Raw genomic sequence first — 23,616 nt, forward strand, 5'->3', positions numbered from 1 at the left:
GTTCTTAATCATTAGACATGAAAACAAAATAGAGAATAAAAGTGATAGGTATTGGGTAAAATTAAATTTCTGATAAATTTTAACAGTTCGTTTGGTTGTTAATAATAAATATTGATAACGAAAATGATTTATATTTCATAAAATGTAATATGTCATTCATAGTAATGCAAAATTAATCATAAAATTTTTTTTTATTAATTTTTAATATTGCCTAATAATCAAATATCATAATTTTACGATTAGATTGGACCATTCAAACATAACACCCCTATGAAGATGGTTTTGGAAGTGGACTGCAATAAGATTTCAACTCAATGTAACATTCTAATAAATCGTAATATTTACGGTTCGTTTTATTAGTGGTACTAAATGGTGGTAATATAAATGATTTATAGTGTAAAATTTTATCAGAAATTCCATGTCATTCTCATGGTGATAAAACTTTGATCACAAAAAAAATTATTTATAAATTTTCATTACTACCTAATACCACATCTTCTAATATAATGTATTGGAATGAATTTTATAAAAAAAATGAAATGATTAAAGTTGAACAAATATAGCCATTAAAGTAGCTACAAAATTTTTCAACCAAAATTACATTAATTTTCATTCTCATTACTATCGTTTTATATCACATTTATAGAACGTTAAGAACTAAATCATCAACTGATTTAATTACAATGGAATTATACCGTTTGATGCAAGATTATAATGTGAAAAAAGCCAACGGATTCGCGACCCATGTTGGTTGCCACCAAATTCTTGAAAAACCCAGAATATTGATCATAAGGGCCCACCTTGCCAAGAGCTTCTGCCCCACTCGCATTGTAAGGTGTGCAGTTTATATGCGTGAATGAAATTACTTTAGTATCTATGTCATTCTCATTTTACACTGGTTGTAAAAATAAATAAAAATAAACACAAAATAAAAATTAGATTAGAGAATAATATTAGTGTTGACCCAACTCTTATATTTCACTCTTCCACTTCTTTCCGCTCTCATATTCCGGTTCACTTCACTATGCTCTTATATTCTTACACTCAACTCTATTTCACTCTTATACTCTTACACTATTACACTATTACATTTTACATTACGTGACCTTTTTTTCAATTTATTTTTTTTAGTTATTTTGAAATATATAATAAAGGGCAACTTTTTTATACAAAAGAGATAACAATGTATCACAATATAGTCACCGATACCGTGATTGTAAACTTAAAAATAAATGATTATTTTGTAATGATACAAATTAATGAATTTCAAATTTATTATCCATGTGGTAGAATTCTAAATCAAATAATATAAAAGTATAAGTTTTTACGTTAGTTACACCCTACAAGAAAGACACATTTTGTATAGGAAAAATTACCCCAAATAATAAAACCTTTCAACTTTTTACTTATAATAATACCAATTATTGATTAACCATGAATAATTGAGTTTTCCAGCAACATCCATGACTTGTTTGCAACCTACTATTATAGGTAATTTGCCAAAAAAATAAAAAATAAAAAATTAAAAGAGCCCCCTCCCGAACCCTTCCAACAAAATCAACCCCTCCCTTTCCTTTACTGTCAGCCACCCCTGCCCCAACCCCTTTCGCCGGCACCACCTTCCCCCCACCCCTCCACTGACCTGCGAGTCCACCCCCTACCCCAAATCTATACCATTTCCCCTCTTTTTTTTCATTTTGAACTCAGTGATATTTTAAATGAAAAATTGAAATCTAGTTTATATGTTATTATTTATGTTTCTGCCTAGTTGTGCTTTTTTTTGGTCTATCATGACTTTTCAAAGGGTTTTAGATGAATATGGATGCTTGATATTTAGAGGGTGATAACATTTAATGAAAGCCAACTTGAAAGGTTTACTACATCCATTATTAATTATTTGGTTATATAATTCTAGCATATATAGTAGCGTTGTTGATGAGCCAACTCTTGATATTCATATATATTCTTTCTCTTCTCTAATTTGTTTATTCATATTCTCCAACCTCCATAAGTCTTACTGCCCTTCAATCAATATTCAAGTTTATGCTACAACAACTCAATTTGTTACTATCCTCAATAATTGGAGTTAAAAGGGTTATTACAAATTTAGAATCCTTCTGAGCAAGATTTTCAGAAGAAGAAGGTTCACTATGCGAAAAGCACTTATATTTGGCGCTTGATCTATAGTAGTTTCTTTCAAACGCTATAAAAGAATATGAATTATAGCCGTTCAAACCGCATTAAAAATAAAACCCTTATTTATAGCCATTCAAACCGCGTTAGTACGGAGTCTTTATTTGCTTAATTACTTTATTTAAAGAAACAACAAACAAACATACTCGTTTATTTCATTAACTCTTTTCACCAAATCAAGATTAACAATATCATCTGGATGTGAAATTCAAGATCAATCATTAAAAGTTCTACTGAAATTTAAGGTAATATACCATAATTGATTGTGAATTTTTACATTACACCATGACATATGAATGAAATAGCATATTGATTATTTTTGAATTATATATGAAATACTTTTTTGGCTTAATTGTGTTAAATGTAGGAGAATTTTGGATAAAACACGGTGAAAGTATTAATAGTATACCTCTTGACCATAGTGGTAAAGAGACTACAGAGGGACTTTATAAGAGATATAATGATGATTCACAAGATCGAGATAACTCTGACGATGTGATGTTTAAGGACAACCTTAATGTTGACTATTTAGATGAATTGACACAAATTATTGGGGAAAACTTACAAGATTGTCCGGAAATGTTTCAAACTCTCTGCAATGATGCAAATATACCATTGTACAAAGGTTGTTCTAAATATAGTAAACTATCTGCATTATTAAGATTATATGCTATAAAGGCACGTGGCTTAATATCTGATTCGAGTTTCACGTCTTACTTGAGGCCTTTAAAGACATGCTTCCAGATGACAGTGTACTTCCATCTCGCATAAATGAAGCCAAACAAATGCTAAACTCAATAGGAATGAGTTGTAAAAGAATACATGCATGTCCTAATGATTGCATTTTGTATAGGAAGGAATATGCATCACTAAATTGTTGCCCAATTTGTGAAGCTTCACGATATCAGAAAGAAAATGTTCCATCAAAAGTTGTGTGGTATTTTCCAATAATACCAAGATTCAGGCGGCTTTATGGCGTTGCAGAAGATGCAAAGAACTTAACTTGGCATGTAGATAGGAAAAAAAAAAGGGATAGAAAACTTAAACATCCAGCTAATTCCCCACAGTGGATTAAAATTGATAATAAGTTTACTGAGTTTAAATGTGAACCTAGGAACTTATGCCTTGCCCTTGCATCAAATGGCATGAATCCTTTTGGAAACCAAAGCTCTTCTCACAGTACATGCCCTGTTATATTATGCATCTATAACCTTTCTCCGGAGTTGTGCATGAAAAGAAAGTATCTAATGCTTTCAATGTTAATATCCGGACCAAGACAACCTGGGAACGATATAGATATCTATCTAGCACCACTAATAGAAGATCAAAAGATGATGTGGGAATCAAGTATCGAAGTGTTTGATGCACATCGTAATGAGAACTTTAAATTGAAAGCAATCTATTTGGCACGATTAATGATTTTTCAGTCTATGAGAATTTTTCGGGTTACAGTGTCAAAGGGCATGAGGTATGCCCTATATGTGATAAAGAAACGGCCTCAAAGAGGTTAAAAAATTCAAAAAAAGTTGTGTTCTTAAGGCATCACAGATTTTTACCTGGCGATCATCATTATCGAAAATTGAAAACAGTTTTTGATGGCAAAGCTGAGATAGAGAAAGCTCCGATTCCATTAACAGGGGAACAAATACTTGAAAGGGTTGAAGGTTTAAAAGTAACGCACGGAAAACTTTGTGCGAAGAGTCTTCCAACTAGAGGGTACAAGAAGAGGTCAATATTTTTTGAACTTCCATATTGGAAAGACTTGTATATAAGACACTTTATTGATGTAATGCACATAGAAAAAAATGTTTGTGAAAGTGTTGTTGGTACTTTGCTTCACATAACTGGGAAGACAAAAGATGGAATTAATTTTAGATTAGACTATGTTGACATGAATATTAGGTCAGAGTTACAACTAGTTGAGAATGATAATGGTAATACATATCTACCAACAACATGTTAAACATTGTCTACTAAAGAGAAAAGAAAATTTTGTGAGTTTTTAATTGGAGTAAAAGTTCCAAAGGGATATTCTTTAAAAATCAACAGTTGTGTGTCAATGGCCGATTTAAAGTTGATTCGCATGAAGTCCCATGACTATCATATTCTTATGGAACATCTTCTTCCTGTAGCTATTCGGTCTATTTTGTCGGAACATGTTCGAAATACTAACACTAAACTTTGCATGTTTTTCAGTGAGATATGTAACAAAGTTATTGATCTGGTGAAATTGAAAAATTTGCAAGATGAAATTATTATCACTTTTATGTCAGTTGGAGATGTATTTTCTGCCTTCCTTCTTCGATATTATGGTTCATCTTGTTGTACATTTAGTAAGAGAGTTACAGTTATGTGGACCAACATTTTTAAGATATATGTACCCTATTGAGAGATATATGAAAATTTTAAAAGGGTATGTTAACAATCAAAGTCATCCAGAAGGTTGCATAGTTGAACGAGCTCTAATTGAAGAATCCATGGAATTTTGTATTAAGTACCTGGCTAATGTTGATGCTATTGGGATTCCAAAACCTAGGCATTCTGGTGGCTTAGAAGGGAAGGGAATATCTGCATGTAAGGTTTTGTCCATGCCTCGTGCTATAGTGAATCAAGTTCATCTATGTGTATTGCATAATAGTTCGAAAGTTAGGCCATATGAGAATTTACATTTGGATTATCTAAAAAAACCATACCCACATAAGAGTGAGAAGTGGAGAATTGAAGAGCACAACCGTACCTTTATTGATAGGTTCCAAACTCAAATTTCAAAAGAATTAGGTTATTCTCCTTCAAAAATTTCCGATAGATTGAATGGCTATCTCGAGTGTTGCCTTTTAATTTTGAGAAAATGGTTGTTTTATTTTTTTTTAATGAGTTTTATTTTTTAGGGCACTTCTCCTATTTCGAAGCCAAAAAGAGATTTGCAAAAAGATGAAACGGACCACTAAATGGATAAAAATACAGGTTTGCATTTAATTAATAGATGATCAATTTTTATGATACTTGTGATTAAAAGCGTAATTATTCTTTTGCGTTTTTGTATTTGTGATCTAGTGTCCTAACCAATCAAACTATATTGATTGTGGCTATTATGTAATGAGATACAACAAAGAGATAATTGACCACAAAGAAACCAAAATTCCAGAAACTGTAAGTATTTTTTTAAGATTTGCTTTGCTTTACTTTTACCTTGGCATAGGTTGAGTTGGAAAGTACGACGTTGTAATGTATAGGTTTCGTATTCTTGTTACTTTTGGAATTAAGAGCTCATATCAACACAAAGGTAATAAGAGTTGGGATGTTGGTTTCTGCTGTTGAAAGTGTAATGAGTTGCTTGTTTTTTATATTGTCAATGGTGAATGTGACTGAAATTAGATGGAATTGTCGAGTTGTAGGAAATCTACTGAACATGTTGTTGCTGCTTTGGTTATTCTTGTTACTTCTGCTCTTTTGGTTTATATTTCTACTGCTCCTTATACTTTCTTGCATTGATTTTTGATTATTGAATATTGATGTTGTAATTGTCATTTGGGGATGTATTTGTATAAACTGGTGGATGTTTGTTGAGGAATTTCAATGGAATTTGCTCTGTTTTGATCAATTCTGTGTTATGTTGTTGTTTTTTTGGTTGAACTGTTTATTTGCAAATCAATGCTAAAGTCTATAGGTAAATTAGTTTTACATTGTTCTATCATCGATTGAATTAGTGTTCTTATAATCCGATGGACTTCAACGATCCGTTGTTAGTGAATCACGTTTCAATTTGAGATTATGATGAAGTACTTAGGTTGCATACATGGAAATTCGCTTTAGTGATTGAATAAATGTATTTTTTAGTTGAAGTGACTGATAAGTTATATTATATGAAAATACTTATTTGATATTCAATAATTTGGATTATTATAGTAGCTGTTTATATTGATTCGTTTATTATGACATTACGACTAGCCTATTATATTTATGTTTTACTTATGACATTCATTTTTTTTTCATTTTTACAGTATTATGCAGGACATATTTATCCGACTTATACTAAGGAGCTAATAGATGAAGTGAGAGTTGAATGGGTGAACCACTTGTTGCCTTACCTATGATAGATTTTTATATTTCGTCACAAATGTAATATTATTAGTTATCAAAGAATTTTGAAATGTATGATATTTGATTTTAATCAAGACTTTGGATATATTTATTATGATTTTGGTTTTTTGGTTTATTTATGGACTGATCATTATGGTATCAATTTATAATGGTTATGACAAGTAATTAAAGGAGGGAGAACTGATAGAAATCAACTCTGCTTTCAATAGTTGTTGCTCATTATCGTTAAGTTATGGAATTAAAAAATAATCGTCATCGTTTACAGTTATAGCTGTTATCTATAGCTGTTGTAATTGCATAAATATAAGCTATAAAAAGGTTACCTTATAACAGTTATAAAACCTATAGCAGTGGCAGTAATTTATAGCAGTTCATAAAACGCTATAGAAAGCATGAAAGACTATTTATAGCCTGAGTGATTTATTGCTGTTGGAAGTATTTTCTATAGCCATTCATAATAACTATAAAAAGGTATTTTCAACAGCTATAAATAGGCTTTTTTGGCTAGTGGTTGTTCAAACCTTTGATTCCTCACCATTAGAGCATAGGAGGTTCTAAGCATGTTCAATATGTTCGACTGCACAGGGCCCCAAAAATTAGGAACTTTAATTTTAAATTATTTAGTATATATTAGACATTTAAAGATACAAAATTGTTAGAAAAATATCATAATTTTTAAAATTGCACAGGACCTTTATAAAATTTTGTCAAGTTTTGCTCTGCCCCTGCATTAGAGAAGAATACACGCTGACAAGCAGTTACAAGTTCTCTATTGGCCGGAGGGACGACAGTAGGAAAGAGGAGCGGGTAGCTGATGAAGCTGGTGGGCAAGGAGGTTGGGAGATGTGGGGAGGGTAGAGGGTTGACCTTTTTTTTAGGTTGCAAGTCATTTTAGATGTTGGTGGAAAACTCACTTTAAAGTTGGTATTATCTATGATTAATCAATAGATGGTTTTATTGTAGGGAAAAAGGTGAAAGATTGTATTATTTTGGGTAATTTTTCCTTTTGTATATCATAAAAGGTATTGTGCGACAGCGGAAGTAAGATCAATGAACAATAATGAAACAATAAAGAAATTCAAACAAAACAATAAGACAATGACACAAGAGATGTAATGTGGTTCACTATCAATGTGATAGCTACGTCCACCAACACCGAGATCAAATAATTTCACTATGATCGCAAAAAATTTATAAGATGAATTACAACAACACTCACAAATAATAATGACTATCTTGTGATCTTTCTCAATTTGTGAATAACCCTAGTCCTAATAAGAGGTGATATATATATATATATATATATATATATATATATATGTACATATATATATAAAATAAAACCAAAATAAAAGAAAACTTGGGCTCCAAGTATCCACAAATAACCGGTCCAAGAAAAAAGGAAACTACTCCACGTGAGAAATTACCGTCACTTCGCGAGCCGCGACTTGAAAGCAAAACGCACTCCGCGCCCTGCGCACCAGCCATCAGATCCTCCACGACCCTTCTTTTGATTCATCTTCTTCACCATTCAATGGTGCTACTAGTTAGAGTCACCATACTCAACAAAGGGTAACTTTATCTTACTAGAAGGGTAACATATATTGAATCAAGATAGAGATCACCTTCATTACGAACTTTAAAATAAATAATAATTTTTATACAACCACAAATCAATTTCAAAATTTGTTGTTAATATGATAAAATTTTAAACAAAAAACAACAAATACAAGTTAATCACTGTTGAATCAAGCACCAAATCTCACCTTGATGGAGGTGAGTCTGATCACCTCGTAGCGTACTCCTTGGCTTGCACGTTTGAGAGCGAAGTGGTGAGTGCAAGGAAGTATGAGAGCATATGTTTTGGGTCAATCAATGAAGTGATTGATAGTGATGATTTGGGGTGTCTTAGTGAAGGCAAGGCATGAGGTTTGGGACCTCTTGAAGGCTGCTCTACCCATCGAGCATGAGTGGCTTAATCGAGCCAAGCAAGAGGAGACAGACAGCAGCTACTAGTCAGTGGCTCGACTAGGCGAGCGAGGAAGCTCGACCAGGCGAGTGAGAAAGCTCGACCCGAGCAAGCAACAAGCCTCTTCGCGCATCAGTTTCTGTTTTAGTACCGGTTTTTTGTGGCTTTAAGCCCTTTTGTTCTAGATTATTCTAATATGTTTTAAGGCTATATAAGAAGTCTTAGAACATTATTAGGGAAAAGGGAGAGGCATGTACAAGAGAGAACATTAGGGTTCACACCATAAGAGTTCTTCCTCTTTGTATTTGAATATTTGTGAGAGATTGAAGTAAAGGTTCAATCTTTTCTTTGGGAGATTGTTCTAAAACTTTTTAAGGTGAGTCATTGGTATAAATGAGTTTATATTAATGATAAGATACTTTGTTTGAGTGGGTGGTATCATTAGATACCTCATATATTCTTGTGTTTAGCCATTGTTGTTGCTTGCTCTGTTTTCGTGTGTTTACTTTGCATTAGTTTGTTTATTGTTCTTCATCAAATATCATAGTCCATTCACAACAATTACATTATAGGGGAATGATAATACTCATATAATAAAGGGTAACTTTGTCTTACAAGAAGGGTAACATTGAATTACAATGTGTATCACATTGATTACTATAAAGAGTAAAGAGAGTAGTAATAGGAGTGATGAAACTTGGTCCATACTAGTTTAGTGTAGACCAAGTTCATACAAAAGTTTCTCAAAAAAGAAATGAATGATATAAATGAATTATTAAGATAGAAAAAAAGTATAAGTTCGTAGGTGAGAGTAAAAGGAGATTACGTGGTAACATGCCAAAAAATAAAAAGGTGCAAAATTATATTAGTGAGATTAGTTTAGATGAAAAATGGTGAAAATTGAGTAATGATTTTTGTTCATTAACATCTTCGTGAAAAAAATTAGACCAAATACAAACTCCATATATATGGTTAATAAATTTTGCCCAAAAGCAATTGATAGGGAAATTAAAAAAGGTAAAGTGGTAGTTTACGCTGCAGTGAGTAAAATATATAAATGAAATGAAAAAGTAATTTGAATTTGTGGATAAAAAAAAAAATGGTAATAATCAAAAATATAAATAGAGTAAATTTGATAAAATAGGATAAAAAAAGTGAGTTAAATTTAAATGGTAATAATAGTATAAATTAAGGAGAGCATGAGCTAAACATAGCTTATTGTTGATGATTTTGATTTTCATTATTCAATAAAGTAACTTTTATATTCCCCCTATTCAGCTTATGTGTCCCATTTTCTTTTATGGTCAAGTTATTTTAATTGCCCATTTCTATTTTTGATATGGATTTTTGACTTTTATGCCCTTAGTAGCTTTATCCTATTTTCAATTATACCCTCCATTACCCATATTAATTTTCCTTCCTTACATTAAAAACTCATAATATCACTCTTTTTTCTACCCTTAGGGTTCCACTTTTGACTCTCCTTAAAATTCGTGAAAAATCAAATGGGACTCTTAAGGTGAATAGGGGGGAGTATTGTAATAAATTCACAATTTAACCAAAAAGCGATAAAACAAGGGTCATAGTCAACAAAAAGTAAAATTAAATAAATTCATTTTCTGATTTTCATCATCTATGACTTATGACTATGTCCATGTCTATGTAGAATGTAGTACATGATTGAGCCTTCCAACTATTATGTCGAAAAGGCATCATGAATAAAATAGTCTTAATAAATTACTGATGTCAATTGTTATATATATCAATATCAAGGTACTAAAATTTTCAAAGTCATACATGTTAGTTTAGTTTCATAACTAAAAAGCTTCTAAAAAAGTTGTTTTAGTCAATTGATTTGAGAAATTACTTAGATAGGCCTTTCATTTTCTTAATATTAAAAAAACTCAATATTGCACATAGGTCTACTATTTTAGGTGGTTCCCTCCCATTCTTAATATTAAAAACACCTAATATTACACATGAGTATACTATTTTAGGTGGTCCCCTCATTTTCTTAATATTTGTGCCCAAACCAAATGGAACAACTAAATTAAATTGGAAGGAATATATTATATCCTTATCAAAATAAAATACAATCAGAAATAGTCTCTCAACTGATGAAAAAACATAAAAGAAACTGAAAACCTGCCACGTGTATTAAAAGAATATAAGTCAATGTTAATAATTAATAATTATTCTGCAAACAATAAATTTTTTTAAATATAACCAACAAACTGAATCAAAATGAATAATTTTTTTAATCAATAATCAAGAATTAAGATAGAGTCAATATTCAATTAAGTATCAAAATAAATAATAAACTAACTCGACCAACATATATCTTCCATGCTATTATACTTCATTATATTGTCTGTTGACGTTATTTTGTAAATAGGTATAAGCTATATCACCGCAATCAAAGGAAGGCTGCTAATTATTTAATTAATAGTACACGAGCAACCCACTACTACACAAAAGGACGAAAATGCTAATTACATGGTTCGAGATTAGTAATAGATAATAGAAGCAATAATTAATAATAATGTATAATCATTTATTTAACCATTTAATTAATGAATATATCTCTCTTAATCTATAGTAGCAAGGCCGTCAATTAGTAAGGGTAAAGTGCACAGGGCCCTGAATTTTTTAGGGTTCAAAAAACTTATTCTTATTTATATAAGTGATATTAATTTGAATTAGATTTAATAACTTACATTTTTTTCTAAGTAATATAAGTTTTTAGTGCTTTTTATATAAAGTAGCTTAAATATTACCAATAAAAAATAAAAAGTGTATTATATTAGTCATCACGCATTAAGTTTTTTCGAAACCCTTTTTAGCTTTTGCTTTGGGACCCAAAAATAAACGAAACGGCCCTATATAATAATACTTATATTACTTGAAATATCATTGCATATACTTCACATACTTGCATCATAGTAGTACTAAAACGACTAAAGATAACAATATGTACATTAAAGTAATACATAATATATCCTCAATTTCATTAAATAAATTGCATTTGTTTTTCGTACAATCTTATAACGTAATTAATATTTCAGTATCTATAAATATGTTACCTAAAAAAATTATAAAAAGTATTGTTTTGGTGAAATTTGAGTTGTATTTCTTTGTAGACTTTCTATTTTTTCGCTTTGATTACCGAATATGTATAATGCAATTTTAATGGGGAAAACCGAGTGGGAGAATTTCAGGTGACCTAGGGAGATTATATTGTCATTTAAATGACCAAGTTTGATTATTTAGGATCAGTAATCTAGAGTAAAGGAGAGATGATGAACATGTAATGCATTGAATTGAAGGTAGATGGCTCAAATAGACAAAATCCACTAGAGCATTGTGTACTGATGGGATCTTTCCAACTACACTAAAAGGTTAATTCTATCGATTTATCGTTCAACCCGACTTATTGTGTGGTATAGAGTGTTGATTAGATAAGAAGATATATGAGCATAGATTGAAGTAGCACAAATGCGGATGTTAAGGTGGATGTGTGGACACACTAAATGGCTAAGATTAGGAATCATGTTTCTAGAGAGCGATTGGGGTTGCAAATATATTTGCAAAGACCCGTGAAAATAAATTAAGAGCATTTGTGCACAAAGAAAAAGCGCCAACACGCCTGTAAAAATGGGGAAATCATGAATGATGGTAGGAGAGGTTGCGGTAGGCCTCGAACAACACATGAGAAGCATATTAGGAATAGCTTGAGCAAGTTTCACCTTTCTGAGGATTTGACATGGTATAATACTAGCTGGAGACGCCAAATTCGTATCCTAAAGCATTGGCAGTTATCTTTCCCAGGTTTATTACTTGTGTGTGTTTTTGTTTGTTATTTATGTTTCTTTAATTAGTTTATGTTATTTGCTTTTTTACTTTTCTTTTGTTGTTAGTTTCTACGTTTTACTTGTCTTGTGTTGCTAGTTTCTACCTGCTACTTGTCTTATCTTGCATTTTTCTTTTGTTTGCAAGTTTTCTTAATTTAAAGGTCTCTTTGGCTGCATCCTTTTTCACTAAGGATAAAGTATGTCGTCTTTCATTATCCTTTTTCCACATTAATAATAGTTTTATAAGTAAATACACTAGTCATCATGATATTGATGACGACGACGATCTTAAATAGTTGATGTGATATTTTGAACCGCAGTATATAATATTGTGTCATATGCTACTATTACTAGTGCTGCGTGTCAAAACTGCAGCATATTACGAAGATAAAATCGCAACATATAAGTTTTTTTCACTAATGAGAATTTTTTGATCCTATTATCAAACTCTTACTTTGAAATTTATATGAATAACTATCTATCCCACTCTCAATTTTGCGGGTAAACGCTAATCTAGTTGTATATATGTCCAAAACTACCATGTACCATTTATTATTAAGAAGGAATGACCAAGTTGTTTATCAAAATATAGAATCAATTATGACGTGGATCGGATAGAGATTACTATTATTAATTATGGTCAATACTCTCAATTCTCAATTATGTAGCATCATTTCACATGACATTATTCAATTATTCTAAGCAAATTAATTATTGCCGTTTAGCTTTACAAAATAAAAATATAGGAAACAAATTAAAAAGACCAAGAAAATCTATCGTTTTTCAATAACATTTAACAAGAGATAATCCATAAATATTGACGCTATAATATATATATATATATATATATATATATATATATATATATATATATATATATATATATATATATATATATATATATATATATATATATATGTGTGTGTGTGTGAACATAGTATTGGTGATCACTCATAAGGTTAGTTTTTATAGTTTGGATTCCATCAAGTATATTCTCTGTTGATTAGATTAATTAGTGCCATGCAATATGCATGTGGGTCTTTCACAATCTGTCTTGTAATTTATACATACTCTATAGGCAAACTATAAATTTAGATGAATTCATATATCTATCATGTACACGAATTATTATTTGACAAAATGTGTGAGAGATCATCTCTAATTGTCTCGCCCATTATATATTTTAAAAAAAATACTAAAAATGTAGTGTAATCGCACGCTTATTTAGTAGGGTTTTAGGATATCTCAAGTTGGCATTTAGGATACGTTAGGTAGGGATTTACAATATTGCAAGTAGGCATTTAGTATATCTTAAGTAGGCATTTAGAATACTTCATGTAAGGTTTTGAGATACCTCAAGTAGACATTTAATATACCTCAAGTAGGGTTTTAGGATACCTAATGTAGACATTTAGGAATCTCAAGTAGGGTTTTAGAGTTGTGTATGTGGTTTGTTTTCTGTGTGCTTACAAAGTTAAGATTTAAGGTTCCTCAAATAGGCATTTAGGATGTACCAAATAGGTAACTAGAATACCTCAAGTTGGGATTTTATAGCATGCAAAGGGGTTTTTTTTAGCATATCCAATAGGATTTTATGCCATGCTAAGTTGTGGTTTAGAGTATAACTAGCTGGTATTTAGGGGACATCAAGTAGGGTTTTAATGTAACTTAAGTAGGGGTTTAGTGAGTGTTAATTATGGGTTTGATGTACCTCAACTACGAGTTTATGGTAACTCAAGTAGTGATAAAATGTTTATAAAGTATGGATTAAGAGTATATCAAGGTGTCCAGTAGAGGTTTACACTATGCAAAGTTGGGGTTTAAATTATACCAAGTTGGTGTTTAGAGAACCTCAAGTAGGGGTTTAATAACCGTAAGTAGGGTTTAAGGTCCCAAAGTATATTTTACTACTGCATTTGCGACTTGTTAATCATTTTTTTTATAGAGTTTAGTTATTTGGCATCATAAAGTTTATAAGATTAATTGGTAGAGCACTATGCAATTGCGTGGAAGATGTAGGTTTGACTCCTACATAGACTATTAGTGGTCACAAATTTAAATGTCTACTTAAGATCTCATAAAATCCTACTTGAGGTATCCTAAATGTCTATTTGAGATATCTTGTAACCCACTTGAGATATCCTAAATGTCTACTTGAGTTATCCTACATATCTACTTGAGGTATCTCAATTAAACCCCCTACTTAAGGTATCATAAATGCCTACTTGAGGTATACCAAATGCTTACTTAACATACTTTGAACCCCTACTTGATGTATCATAAATGTCTACTTGAGGTATTCTAAAACCCTACCAAGTAAGCGTACAATAAATTAGTTATCATCTATTTTTAAATAAGTTTTAATAGGCCGGACCTCCTATGGGACTGTTTTCTCAGAGATCAGCTGATTAATGTATCATAAAAGTTATTTTAAGTGAAGGGTTCATTATTGTTTAATATATGTGTGATCTCAAGTTTTGTTAGTTAATTTAGCTATGGTTCACCCCATATAATTAAAGGAACTATTAATTTTGGTTTACACCTATAAAAATCATCCCTTACTTCATTATTAGCCTTTATAGATGCGGACTGGAAAAGATGCCGTACTTTAGGTTATGTGTATTTTTTGTGATATAATTTTAACTTTGGTCTTCCAAAAAACAACCCATTTCATCAAAGTCTTGTATTGAAGTTGAATATAGAGGCCGGTGTAACTAATGTTGTCTCTAAATCATGTTCGATAATTTGTTACTAAAGTGCTATATATTTATCTGACAATCAAGTTTATCATCAGCGCACTAACACACATTCAGCTTTATATTCACTTCATTCGTGAAAAAGTTAAACATAATATAAGATTGTCTATATTTTTACTAAAAGACTTCCTTGGGATCTCTTAGATAATTTTAGATACGGTCTAAATGTGAGCAAACCACGTGATTCGACTGCATGAGTGTATAGTATAGATATATGTATTAATAAAATGCTTCTTTTTCCCATAGAAATAGCCTATTTAACTTACATATTTAAAATCTAACCTTTATATCTAACTTATATTTTTATCTCATTTATACAATTATTTTACTTTTTCACAAAATATGTTTTGTATCAGTTTTTGTTACTTTGATTGATTTTCATCTCAGTTAATACTTGGGGTTAATTTTTCGTAATGTAAAAATATAATTTATTATTGTGTTTATTTATTATGCCTTATGCATAAGCCTAAAAACTCTTATGATGTACTTCAATTTGATCGGATGACAAAATATTACCTTCAAAAGTCAAAAAAATATCATGAAATATATTTAAAAAATGAATAAATTTATCATGGTTGAGTACTTCCAATACTCCCACAAAAGATCAACTTGTGTAGGAGTTGATTAGTGGAGTACTTTAGCTGCCAGCCCTTTGATTTGTCAAATGGTACTCTTACAAATCCAACTTTTAAATCTTAATTCGATGATTTTATGTACTGTGGTTAGAATGACTGACAGTAACGGTACTACTGTCACTGGATTTGTATTCACATTTATAAGTAGAACTTACTAGTTTTGAGAAAATCTTAGTAAATAATGGTTATTTGTGAGGTTAATAAATTAGTCTTATGTTGTAAGATTTGATAGATTAAGAGTTTTGTTATTTTAATTTATCTTTTTTTATTTTTTTTTAATTATTGTTTTTTTGTCTTTTTATGGTGATTAACAAATCACGATGATTGATTAGAAATTTTTGTATAGGTCTATGATATGTAGTTATTTTTATATGAAAAATATGCTAACTCCAAATGAATGAAATTGACAAATCTAAATAAAGTTTCATTAGTTTATTTAATTTAATATAAAAAATACACTTACTTTGATGCTTGTTTTCTTCTATTTTTTTCTTTATTTTCTTAAAACTTTATTTTCTTAATTTCGTATCTTGAGGGTTCAAATTTAATTTTTTGCTCATAGTACCTAAAATGTCCGGGTTGTTTACTATTTATTAGTTACTTGTAATGTGGTACAGATAAATTTTTAGTCTCATGATAATTGCAACAATTTTTGAGAATCAATATCATCATATCTATTACCAAAAGTGCTTGTGGCTTAATGGATAGAGCATTTGCATATGAGTAAAAGATTCGGGGTTCGACCCATACTGGGCGCAGGTATCAATTGGGGGTTTCTCGACTGCGCGCATCTCTCTTTACTCCCTTCTTGGGGGAATGGCTATGGTTTGTCTGCATCTTTCAGGAAAAAGAAAACCCCCCACTCGGACCCTGCCTTGTGCGGGATATTGGGAGTGTCCTTTATCTTTTTATCATATCTATTCATTTGAAATGGCGAGTCGCATAAATAGGCGTACAACAGCTTTAAAGATTCGAAATTAACGTTTGCTGACGTTTTTCTAATGTTTTATGTGCAAAAAGGTCATGGGGGAATAATTTGGTAAACCTTAGGGTTACCGCGTGAATTTTTTAAAAGTTTTGGGTACTACATGGAAAAACCAAAAATGTCAGGGTTACTATGTAGAATTTTCCATTTTTTAATATACATAATTAGAAATATTAAGAATTAAAACAGTGTATTAGACTGTGTGAAAAGTTAAACGTTTTAAATTTAAAGTATTTTAAAAGGTAGGAAATATAAAAGAGGAATAAATAAATCTAATTCACACAAAATTCGATTCTCCACCACCTAATTTAGTAAATTTATAAAAGAAGGGATGACTAAAATAAATTTTATCAATAATTTAGTCCCATGTGTTTGTGCCTTTGTGGGTAGTGAAAGGCAAAGGATTAGACACATTATTTGATGGTAGAATAGTGGAATGTCAATTATGCAATGAACAATGACGTGACGTTAACAGCGCGTGGTTGTAGTCTTGTCATTTGGCCATTATATAGGTGATTATGAGGTTAATTTCAAGTCATGAGTTTTATGTGGGTGTAAAATTGAATTTTATGTTCACATTAATTTTAATATAATTTTAAATTCATTTTGAATTCGAGTTAAATTAGACTCAGTTACAATATCGAATAAATATAAAATTTGTTTTGAATACCTATAAACAACAACTCGGTTTTCGAGTCAAATATATTAAAAGGGATTAGAAATTGTAAATACTTTTTAAAATCGAATTGATCGAGTTCAATTATAATATAGATAAAAGAATCAATAGCGTATGGTATAGACTATATATTCTATACCACACACACCATTGATTCTTTTAGCTTTTAGCGCCTTAAATCTCTTTCGATTTCTCCCTCCTCCATTTCTGAATCCAGCAATCTAACCTTTACATAAAGTTTCCATCTTTATCATTATTGGTTATTGGTTAACTTATTTTTCGTTATTTCAACATACCATTATAAAGTTTTTGTTGCTGATCATGTGCCATTTCCTTTCTTATTGTCTTCTTCCTTTCTTTTAACTGTAAAAATACCCTGAATTTTTAAAGCACACCCAGCAAAATCAACCCATAAAGATTTCTCCCCTAGTCCCTCCCTCCTATCATGTCTCTATACAAGTTAGGAGAAAAACCCTTCATTAAGGAATGGTTTTTGCTTTGATTAAAAATAAAGGGTTATTCTGTTTATTTACTTATATTAAGGCATTTGATGGAGGAGAGCAAAATTAGCTGCTTTCTTCATGTTCAGGTAAAGTTCTCTCTCTGTTTCCTGTTTTTGTGCAATTTTTTTTATTTTATTTTTTTTGATTTTATTGTTACCCATTTCTGAATTTTAAATACCCATCTTTTAATTTACTAGCTTTTTTTTTTTTTTTTTTTTTTTTTTTTTTTGCATTTTTAATGGATCCATGGTCCTGTTTTCTGGGTACCATAAATGCCGTAGAATAATCAAAGTGTTCTTAATTTTTTTCCTAATTTTTTTTATCTGTTAACAGGTGATTGGTGAATAATAGAGGTTTTGATTATATATTAATAAAAAATGCTGATAATTTCTGGAGGGAATTTTTGATCTGGATTCTGGGCTTTTGAGGTGGAGTATGAATTTGTGAAAAAAATTGTAAATTGGAGTGAAGTGTAAGGAAATTTGATAAATATGGAACTTCAAGAAACCCAGGGACAGTCAAAAGCTCCACAGAGAAAGATGACAAAGCAACTGACTGGAAAAAGGGATGATACCAAGCTTCATTCTGCTGCAAGATCTGGAAATTTAGATGAGGTAATTGAGATATTGAAGAACACAGAAGAAGAAGAAGAATTAAAGGAATTGTTGATAAAACAGAATCAGGCAGGTGAAACAGCCCTTTATTCAGCTGCAGAATATGGGCAAGTTGATGTTGTTAGGGAGATGATCAAGTATTATGACCCTGTTTCTGCTAGTATTAGAGCTAAAAATGGGTATGATGCTTTCCATGTTGCTGCAAAACAAGGGGATTTGGGTATGTTTTTCAATTTGCAAGATGAATACTTATGGGTTAGGTTATGTTTTTCTAATGTATTTGAATGCTTAAGCTGATGGTTGATCCATAATATGCTATATAGTCTGACACGTCCCTCATATGAGAGCCCATTGGCTACAAGTGTAGATGCAGGGCTTAATATTCAACTTTAATTGAGGGTTGGTTGAGATTCAAACCAATGGCCACTTGTCAGTTGGCTTCTGATACCATGTCAAGGAACCAGTTTAACCAAAAGCTTAAGTTGATAGTTGAGGCCCTGTCAAATTTTATATACTCTAACACGCTCCCTCACACGAGTCCATTGGGCTAGAAGGGTGGATGCAACACAGGGCGCTTCATATTCCACTTTAAATAAGGGGCGGATGAGATTCAAATCAATGGCCTCTTGTCAGCTGGCTTTTGATATTATGTAAAAGAACCAACTCAACCAAAAGTTTAAGTTGATGGTTGAGGCCTCATAATATGTTATATACTCTAACGCGCCCCCTCACACGAGAGCCTATTGGGCTAGAACTGTGAATGCAGAACATGACTCTTAATATTCCACTTGTAATTGAGATTTGAACCAATGACCTCTTGTCAGCTGGCTTCTGATACCATGTCAAAGAACCAACTTAACCAAAAGCTTAAGCCGATGGTTGAGGCCCCATAACATGTTATACTCTCTTAGCGGTTTTTGACATTTGTCTGTGAATTTGTGACAGAAACATTGAAAGTGCTGATGGAGGCACATCCTGATCTTTCAATGACCTATGATACATCCAACACAACAGCTTTGCAGACTGCTGCAACACAAGGGCACACTGATGTTGTGAATTTCCTCTTGGAATCGGGATGTGGGCTAGCCACGATTGGTCGAAGTAATGGTAAGACGGCCTTACATGCAGCTTCGAGGAATGGACATGTAGCTGTAGTGAAAGCTCTCTTAGGGAAAGAGCCTAGCATTACTACAAGGACCGATAGGAAGGGACAGACGGCACTTCACATGGCAGTGAAGGGTCAGAATCTTGAAGTGGTTGAGGAGCTGTTTAAGGCTGATCCTTCTTTGATCAACATGACTGATAGTAAGGGCAATACGGCGTTGCATATAGCAACAAGAAAGGGAAGGCTTCAGGTCGGCGTTTCTCCTGTTTACCATCTCACTTTTGATCTTCACTTTGATGTATAATGTTTGTGCTTGTGCTCGTCACGAAGGTCTATGTTACTCGAACCCTTGACAAAGAAAAATTGAGACCTAGATCATGATAGCTCTTTAAGCTCGTTGGCATTGGAATCATTATTCAAAAGTCTTAACTATGAATGAAACAATCTGATACTAAAACTTGCATCAAACAAATCAAGTTATGTTAAAGATGTGCATCTTTTGTTGGAATAACTTTATTTGTGTTTGATACTTGGATCAATGAAACATAATTCGCTAGTTAGTTCGCCTTTTGGATTCGCAATTCGCTCAAAATGGTTCTGAAATAGCCTAAAATCGACCATAATCCGCTTTTTGATTCGTGATTCGCAAGGAAATTAGCGAATCATGTGACACTGAGGTAGAAGTCATTAGTATAACATGATTATTACTCAGTAGAATGAAACTTACAATCAGGATTTTCTCCACGTTGAACTTTATGTTAGACATTTAGAACTAAATGATGATAGGTTCTAGCACCTTGGCCTTGGATTCACTACTCACATGCTGCCTATGAAACTCTGTTACACATTTTGTCGCATTACATTGACCTATGTTATTGAACACTTTATTTTGCGTCACGTACCCGTGTCCGATCCTTGATGCTCGGACATTATATGGCACTTAGACACTTCATTTTAAGCGTGAAATTGAACATTAGACGCATCCAACACTTTGACACGTACCAGTATCCCACATCTCGAGATTAAGTAACATAGACATTGACTTTATTGATCTGAGATTTCGAGCATTACAGAATAGGCCTGTGATGGGACTGATGGTTGATGACCCGAAATCCAATCTGCTTTCAGTACTCTTTCACTTGTGACTGAACATTTCTAGCTGTTCGGTATAGCTAAGTCGAACAAACACTATCAATTTGATTATGAAAACTCATGCTTGATTGCTATCTGATTCGTATTCCCGATAATGCAGATTGTAACGAGATTGTTAGCTGAACAAGGTACAGACACCACAGCCGTCAACAGGGCAGGTGAAACCGCCTTTGACACTGCTGAGAAAATGGGACATCAAAAAATTTTAGAGACACTGCGGGAGCATGGTGTTCAGAGTGCCAAAGTCATCAAGCCCCAAGCAACCAGCAATAACGCCCGTGAGCTGAAACAGACTGTAAGTGACATTAAACATGAAGTCCATTATCAACTAAAACACACCCGACAAACAAGAAAACATGTCCAAGGCATTGCAAAACGGCTCAACAAGATGCACACCGAAGGCCTCAACAATGCCATCAACTCTACCACTGTTGTTGCAGTGCTCATAGCAACCGTTGCTTTTGCTGCCATCTTTACTGTCCCAGGCCAGTATGTCGACGACCCTGATCATGTTCCGCCAGGAAGTTCTCTTGGAGAAGCAAATATTGCACCAAAAGCTGCGTTTTTAATCTTCTTTGTTTTCGATTCAGTTGCCCTTTTCATATCTCTTGCTGTTGTCGTTGTTCAAACCTCTGTGGTAGTCATCGAAAGCAAGGCGAAGAAGCAAATGATGGCGATCATAAACAAGCTTATGTGGTTGGCGTGTGTTCTGATCTCAGTCTCGTTTTTGGCTCTATCATTTATAGTTGTAGGAGCTAAAGAGAGATGGCTTGCGATTGGGGTGACGATCATAGGAACGACGATCATGGTGACAACTTTAGGAACCATGTGTTATTGGGTAATACAACATCGAATAGAGGCGAGAAGCTTGAAGAGCCTTAGGAAATCCTCGCTAGAAAGCAGGTCACGGTCTTGGTCAGTCTCCGCAATGTCGGATTCAGAGCTTCTGAATGCTGAGAAGTTTAAGAAGATGTATGCAATCTAATTAACTGATGCAAGTTACATAGTCCAATGTATATCCTTAACAAAATAACTTGATATATGATCAACATTTACATGTAAATTTTGTTACCTTTTTGTGCATCAGATTTTTCTGTTGTCTATAAATTATCATTCAAAACCACCATTGTGGTTATGAAATAGAGATAAGAAAAAAGAAAGTTTCCAATGAAGAACGTAATTTTGCTTCTTTTCTGCTTTAGCATAGTATTTGTTGTAGTGTAATATTCGGGTTTAACACAAATATTAAGGAGTAGTAAATCTTAGTCTTATGCTTTCCAAAAACATGAGGAACGCTTGGTCATGGTGTTACATGACAATGCTATTTAGAAGAATTTTTTTCATCCCAAAAACATGTTGTAACAAGTTTTGGACATACAATTTTTAAGTTGGTGAAGAGCATTCCATGAATTGGTGTAGCACATGAGACAAATATGTGAATGATTGTAATGAGACTAGCCTTGGTGATCAAGGAAATAGGACACTAATTAGAGTTGTTGGAATATGCTAGAATGAAGTAGAGACCAAGATATTGCGTGGAAAAGGCACGAATGCAGCCAGAAGCTGATGCATACTGACCGCTCGAATGAGCAGCATCCTGACTTGAACGAGCTAGTCATTCAGCAACAATCCAACGTTTTAAACACCCTTCTTATTGAATCTCTCTCTCACACACAAACGCGCACACGCACACGTACATACGCACACATATAAACACACCCGTTCTTTACATTTATTAAAACATTTAAAGCTTTTCAAATGTGGTATTGCAATATTAATTCTAGGAAAGTAGTTGCTTAGGTGCTATTTTTTTTTTCAATGTTAATCAATTTATCTTTACATATAAAAATATAGAGGACTATTATAATAACAATAATGTTATTGCCTTAATCCCAAAAGATTAAGGTCGGCTAAATGAACTGATGGATAATTTCCAGTGACCTTCCACGTGAATTTGTTGGTTTTATTTATTTTGATTTCCTAACATCTCAAACTGTAAGTCTACATCTTTTATATATTTTCTCATTTCATCCTTTTCAAGCCATTGTTGATCTTCTTAGCCATCTTGTTGTGTCCCCCAAATTTCAACTTTTAATATTTTTTTACTATTTCAACAATCTTTACACAGCTCAATTCAGCGTAAACATATCCATATTGTTAGTACAAATGCAAAATTATCTGTGAGATGGTAGTGACTCAATTACTCAAAAGAAGACATATTATGTTGGGAGCAACATTAAGGGTGCAATAAAAGGCAATTAAATATATAATTAATTGCTAATTTATGGGTGAGTTAATGTGTCACTTAATGGTGTATTTAAGGGGCAATTAAACTAGGAATAATGGTGAACTTTAATATGGTTTTATTGTCATGCATTAGTATAGAGTTTATTGCTATGTTAAATGTTGGGTGTTAATGTGCTATTGATGATGAGTTAAGTGGGGATTTTAGAATGATGTATAAGCCTCTATATAAGGGTACATCATTCTATCAAATTACCACAACACACATAAACATATTGTGAGAGGGCTATTACATTGTAAAAAAGTTGAGAGTGTTCTTCTATGTATTAGTATTATGAGATCTCAATTGTGAGATATATGCTTGAGAGGTTGTTCTCAAGTATGAGAGTTTATTCATTATTGTATTGTTGAATTTATTAATGAAAGTAAACATTTTTTGAGGGAGCGGTATCCAAGATACCTCATTAAACTTGTTGTGTTGTTGTCTCTTTTGTTATATTCTGTTTTTCATCAATTTCTACGTTTGTTCTTTGCCATTGTTGGGTCCAAGCAACCCCTCTTTCACATATAGTAGCCCTGATTAAATGATTGTCTGATAATAATTGCCCTTCAACTTTAGGAGCACACCTCGATCATGTAATATTGCTTTAGTCGCTCTCAATTTTTGCCCTCACACATAGTCTTGTTTGAAGTCCTCATTATTTTAAAATATGGACCCAAGGTATTTGAAACATCTATTTGGAGGGATTTCTTTCTCTTCAAACTTTATAGTGTCTCTACTTATCTTATTTTTGCTAAAGTGATATTTAAATTCTAGTGATTCCAACTACGC

At 32.3% G+C, this 23,616-nt stretch overlaps 2 protein-coding genes across 2 annotated transcripts; both read left to right on the forward strand.

Moving 5' to 3' along the window:
• Positions 1-2,523: 2,523 nt before the first annotated feature.
• LOC130813518 (uncharacterized) lies at positions 2,524-4,156 on the forward strand. The gene is made up of 3 exons (XM_057679357.1): positions 2,524-2,945; positions 3,047-3,564; positions 3,621-4,156. The coding sequence occupies exons 1-3, from the start codon at positions 2,524-2,526 to the stop codon at positions 4,154-4,156; spliced, it is 1,476 nt and encodes a 491-aa protein (XP_057535340.1).
• Positions 4,157-17,246: 13,090 nt separating this feature from the next.
• Positions 17,247-21,712, forward strand: LOC130813159 (ankyrin repeat-containing protein At5g02620-like). Its single transcript, XM_057678917.1, has 4 exons — positions 17,247-17,755; positions 18,003-18,503; positions 19,229-19,638; positions 20,641-21,712. The coding sequence occupies exons 2-4, from the start codon at positions 18,161-18,163 to the stop codon at positions 21,523-21,525; spliced, it is 1,638 nt and encodes a 545-aa protein (XP_057534900.1). The 5' UTR covers positions 17,247-17,755; positions 18,003-18,160; the 3' UTR covers positions 21,526-21,712.
• Positions 21,713-23,616: the final 1,904 nt, after the last annotated feature.

The sequence above is a fragment of the Amaranthus tricolor genome, chromosome 5, assembly GCF_026212465.1.
Source record: "Amaranthus tricolor cultivar Red isolate AtriRed21 chromosome 5, ASM2621246v1, whole genome shotgun sequence".
Taxonomy (NCBI): domain Eukaryota; kingdom Viridiplantae; phylum Streptophyta; class Magnoliopsida; order Caryophyllales; family Amaranthaceae; genus Amaranthus; species Amaranthus tricolor.

Coding starts and splice junctions, on each gene's coding strand:
- LOC130813518 (XM_057679357.1), top strand. CDS start 2,524: ATGAAATACTTTTTTGGCTTAATTGTGTTAAATGTAGGAGAATTTTGG. Junction 2,946..3,046: donor ACATGCTTCCAGATGACAGT/GTACTTCCATCT, acceptor CATTTTGTATAG/GAAGGAATATGCATCACTAA. Junction 3,565..3,620: donor CGAAGTGTTTGATGCACATC/GTAATGAGAACT, acceptor ATGATTTTTCAG/TCTATGAGAATTTTTCGGGT.
- LOC130813159 (XM_057678917.1), top strand. CDS start 18,161: ATGGAACTTCAAGAAACCCAGGGACAGTCAAAAGCTCCACAGAGAAAG. Junction 18,504..19,228: donor TGCAAAACAAGGGGATTTGG/GTATGTTTTTCA, acceptor AATTTGTGACAG/AAACATTGAAAGTGCTGATG. Junction 19,639..20,640: donor CAAGAAAGGGAAGGCTTCAG/GTCGGCGTTTCT, acceptor CCGATAATGCAG/ATTGTAACGAGATTGTTAGC.